Source organism: Apaloderma vittatum, unplaced genomic scaffold (genome assembly GCF_000703405.1).
Source record: "Apaloderma vittatum isolate BGI_N311 unplaced genomic scaffold, ASM70340v1 scaffold16917, whole genome shotgun sequence".
In the NCBI taxonomy this organism is placed as follows: domain Eukaryota; kingdom Metazoa; phylum Chordata; class Aves; order Trogoniformes; family Trogonidae; genus Apaloderma; species Apaloderma vittatum.
The window spans coordinates 2,992-6,942 of record NW_009726890.1 but is presented as its reverse complement, the minus strand read 5'-3'; the positions used below and the strand labels follow the sequence as shown (position 1 = coordinate 6,942).

The 3,951-nt window shown below is 54.3% G+C and overlaps 1 protein-coding gene across 1 annotated transcript in view; it reads right to left on the bottom strand.

Moving 5' to 3' along the window:
• Positions 1 to 3,634, bottom strand: part of LAMC2 (laminin, gamma 2) — a 13,232-nt gene extending 9,598 nt beyond the window's left edge. The window contains 5 exon segments of the mRNA XM_009873474.1: positions 3 to 36; positions 972 to 1,101; positions 2,870 to 2,881; positions 2,884 to 3,051; positions 3,529 to 3,634. Coding sequence (XP_009871776.1) covers positions 3 to 36; positions 972 to 1,101; positions 2,870 to 2,881; positions 2,884 to 3,051; positions 3,529 to 3,634 — 450 coding nt within the window.
• Positions 3,635 to 3,951: the final 317 nt, after the last annotated feature.

Here is a 3,951-nt window from a genome sequence, read left to right as displayed (position 1 = left end):
GTGCTGCCGGCCGGGTCACACTCGCACTGCAGGCTCCTGCAACAGGGACAGCAGAGACCTCTGCCTGGGTTCCCAGCTCGGCCTGGGAGCTCAGTGCCCCCAGGTTATACAAGACAGTGGAGACTCCCCCGCCCTCCCCAGCTACCAGCTCCATGTGCTAAAAGGGGAAAAATCATCAGCAGAGCCTTCTCTCTAAGGAATCCAGCTGCAGCAGTAGGGAGTCCAGGCTGAGATGGTGCCCCATGCTGCCACCCCAGGACACCCAAGAGCACCAGGGCCACCTACAACAGCAAAGTGAAGCTCTGCTGAGCTTAATAAATCCTGGCTGAGTTTAATAGACCCTGGCTGAGCTCCAACAGGCAGCAGCACCCCTGGGAGGCTCCGGCAGGAGGCCAGGCACAGCCGCAGGGAGCCACTTCTCGCACCCAACCCTTTGCCTTCCGGGCGGGAGCCGGGGCCCAGCCGCGGGGAGACACTTCTCGCACCCAACCCTTTGCGTGCCCCAGCAGCAGCAATGGCAGCATGAAGCAAGGAAGAAGAGGACACGGCACTGAGGAATCCAAACCAGAAACGCTTGGAACAGGGTTTCATGCAAAGGAAGGTGTTGCTTTTTGCACAGCGAGTGGTGCCGACACCAGGCAGACCCACACGTGGATTGGTTATATTTTACATCCGCTAGCCTGGCTATTGCCTGCTTGGCCTTATCTGGACAATAAAGCAATCACCTCGGAGCATGGTTAAGCTCTGATTCTGATGCTGCTGTGTGACCTGTGCAGGCTGGAATGGAGGTCCAGTCCCGCTTTAACCTGCTCTCTCTCAGTTTAAGTCTACCCACACGCTGTTACAAAACAAATTGCCTCTTCCCCTGTACAGGGTGTTTTCAGCCAGCATGGGCTCTTTACAGCAGCTGGGAGAGCGCTGGAGGCTGGTCCTCTGCTGTGCCCATGCCACCGATGGTCACCAGCACTTACTGCCCACTCCTCCGACACCCGGCCTCGGAGAGGGACTCAAAGCCCGGCTGGCACCGGTCACATTTGTCACCCATCACGCCGGGTTTGCAGCTGCACCGGCCATCGCTGTCGCACTGTGTGCTGAGGGAGCCTGTGGAAAGAGGGGAAGGAGGGTTTGGGTCACGCATCTGCCCCCCTGCCCTCCCAGTGATGCTCTCCTGCCCCACTGCAGCAAAGCACCACATCGTCATGGCTGCACCAGCACAGGGCTGAGCACCAGGTCTGTTGTTAAAGCTGCTCCAGTCTCCCTGACCAGTGCAGGAGACTTGGAGGAGATAAATCCCAGCAGGCATTAACGAGATGGCCCAGGAGAAGAATCCTCTTCCCTACCATAAGGGTCATTGTGAAGGACAAGATCGACTTCACTCATGCAAACCACTTTGCCAGGCTCTCTGCTAGTAGACGTCACTATAACTTGCCTCTAAAAGGATCCTGTGGGGCCGAGGGCCATGGTAGTATCTTTGGTTTCTGACATACTGCTGTCACACGCAGCAGCAAGGGGAGAGGATGCCAGAGGCACAGGCAGCCATCCTGCCCCTGGGCCCTCCCTGCACACCAGCACGGATCAGCCACAGGGACAATTAACCCTCTCACCACCTTAAAGCCTATTGCTCCGTCCTCTTGCCACCTGTTTTCATGTTCAGGTAGTGCTTCTAGTGATCCTCCTGCATCGACAGAGACCGGACATCTCAATATCTACAGCACCTCAGTGCAAGATGTACAAGCTACCTACTTGCAGAGCAAGCCAAAACCAAGGATGAAAGAGCTATCACACCTACTGTGTAACCACCACACAACCCAAAAAACCCCACCCCAGAACTAGAAATCCCATCCCACAGCCTGCAGAAAGCCACCGGAGGAGCTGGAAGGGTTGAAGCCTCCTGTTTGTCCCCAAGTGCTGTGGCACTTCATGCCACCTCCCCTCCTGAGGCACACCACCGTGAACTCAGGGATCATCCTTTAGCTTTTAATGACAAAGTTAAAAGCCTTTGCAGAGCCCATCAAATGCTGCGACACTCAGGAAGCATCAGCCTGACTCAGAAAGCTGGCGAAAGCCACCGTTCCCACGTTGGGGTTTGGCCGCGTCCTTGAGATAAGGCTGACAGCTGGGAGGGGCAAGCCTTTCAATTTATTTATTTATTTCAGTATATAAAGGCAAGCTTCTCAAAGGCTTTTAATTGCATCATAAAAGCAAAAGGATAATTCCAGAGTTCACAGCGTTGTGCCTCAGGAGGGGAGGTGGCGCAAAGACAGAGAGACTTTTTACAGAGGTCTTTAGTGATGGAACAAGGGGCAAAGGATTTAAACGGAAAAAGAGGAGGTTTAGATTGGACGTATGGAAGAAATGTTTTATAATGAGGGTGATGAGACACTGGAACAGGTTGCCTAAAGAAGCTGTGCATGTCTCATCCCTGGAAATATCCAAGGCCAGGCTGGACCTGCTCTAGCGGGAGGTGTCCCTGCCCATGGCAGTGAGTTGGATCCAGATGATCCTTAAGGTCCCTTCCAACCCAAACCATTCTATGAGTCTGTGATTATTTCAAGGGGCAGGTGTGTCTTGAAGCCTTGATGCAGCCTGGAGCTGCTGAGGGGTTTGAGTGTCCCAACAGTAGGTAGTGAAACACCTAGGAGAAGGAGATGTTCCTACAACTTAGGTTGCAGCAACACGGTGCTGGGCTTTGGCACCTCCCCAAATAATCCCATCTGGAGCCAAGCTGGCTCCTCCTGCAATGCTCTGGTCCAGTGTGTAGGGACTGGAAGCCTGACCGATAGCCCATGTGAGGACAACACAGCAGCTTTATGGTCCCCCTACACCCCTTAACCCAACCCCATCCCCTCCTGGGCGGGGGGTCACCTACCCTGGGGGTGACGGGCAGGCAGCAGCCCTCCTCCTGCCGACGGAAGAAGCCCTCCTTGCAGCGCTCGCAGCGGGCACCCTCGGTGTTGCCCAGGCAGCCGAGGCAGCGGTACCCATTCCCCGTGTCCCTCAGGAGCTGCCAGTCGAAGACGCACTGCCTGGACATCCCGTTGCAGTCGCAGACTGGGGAGAGGAGAGAGACATCTCAAACAGTGCTGAGAGATGAGGGCACCAACTGTGAAGCTGTAAACCCACCTTGATGTGCGAGGAACAAGCCCAGATTGACGTAAACTGCCCCTCCTTGCTCTGCTAACAATGAGCCCTGTGCCCACATCTCTGCATCCATCAGGTCCCTGCTGTGCCACTGGTGCCCACACATCCCCTTGCTTTTCCCAATTTCACAGATTACACAGCTCAGCATGGTCACACCCCCCAACCTTCCTCCTTTCAAAGGCCTTCCGACACAACAAGGTCTTTGAGTAAGCAAAAATGGTAAAAAAAAAAAAAAAAAAATCCAAATCCAAACCCAAACCTTGTCCTGAGAAAAGCATGGAGAATCTTACTGGTGACCTCAGGGAAAAGGGAAGGATCCCTGAGGTTATGTTTTGCTTCACCCAGCCTCTGACCAGGAGCGAGCCCAGAAGGAAAAGCTCAACCAACTTTCATCAGGTCCTTCCATCTGGGTCTGTAGTGTTATTGTCCTCCCCTGGTCACGCACAGGAGTGATGAGGAGTGGTTTGTCATCGAAGGAGCTTGGTGGAAGCATGCCAGCCAAGAGGTTCATGAAGAAACTCAAAGTTTTGGCAGGATTACACAGGTTGTCTCACTCCATGCTCCCCAAGAAGGAAAGTTGCAGCTGCCCACATCGCTGCATCACGGATGCCAGGAAGGACAGGCATGAGATTTTTCATCCCACTACAGCCAGGACAGACGGGACTGCTGGAGAGCAGACTGGCAGGTATCTCACCAGACATCCCTGCTCCAGCGCTCTTCTTCATTGCCTTGGCCAGGTCTTCAAGAGAAGACACCTCTCATCTACTTGCCAAGCCCTCAGCGGTCAGTATTAGTGTTTATGCCTGAGGA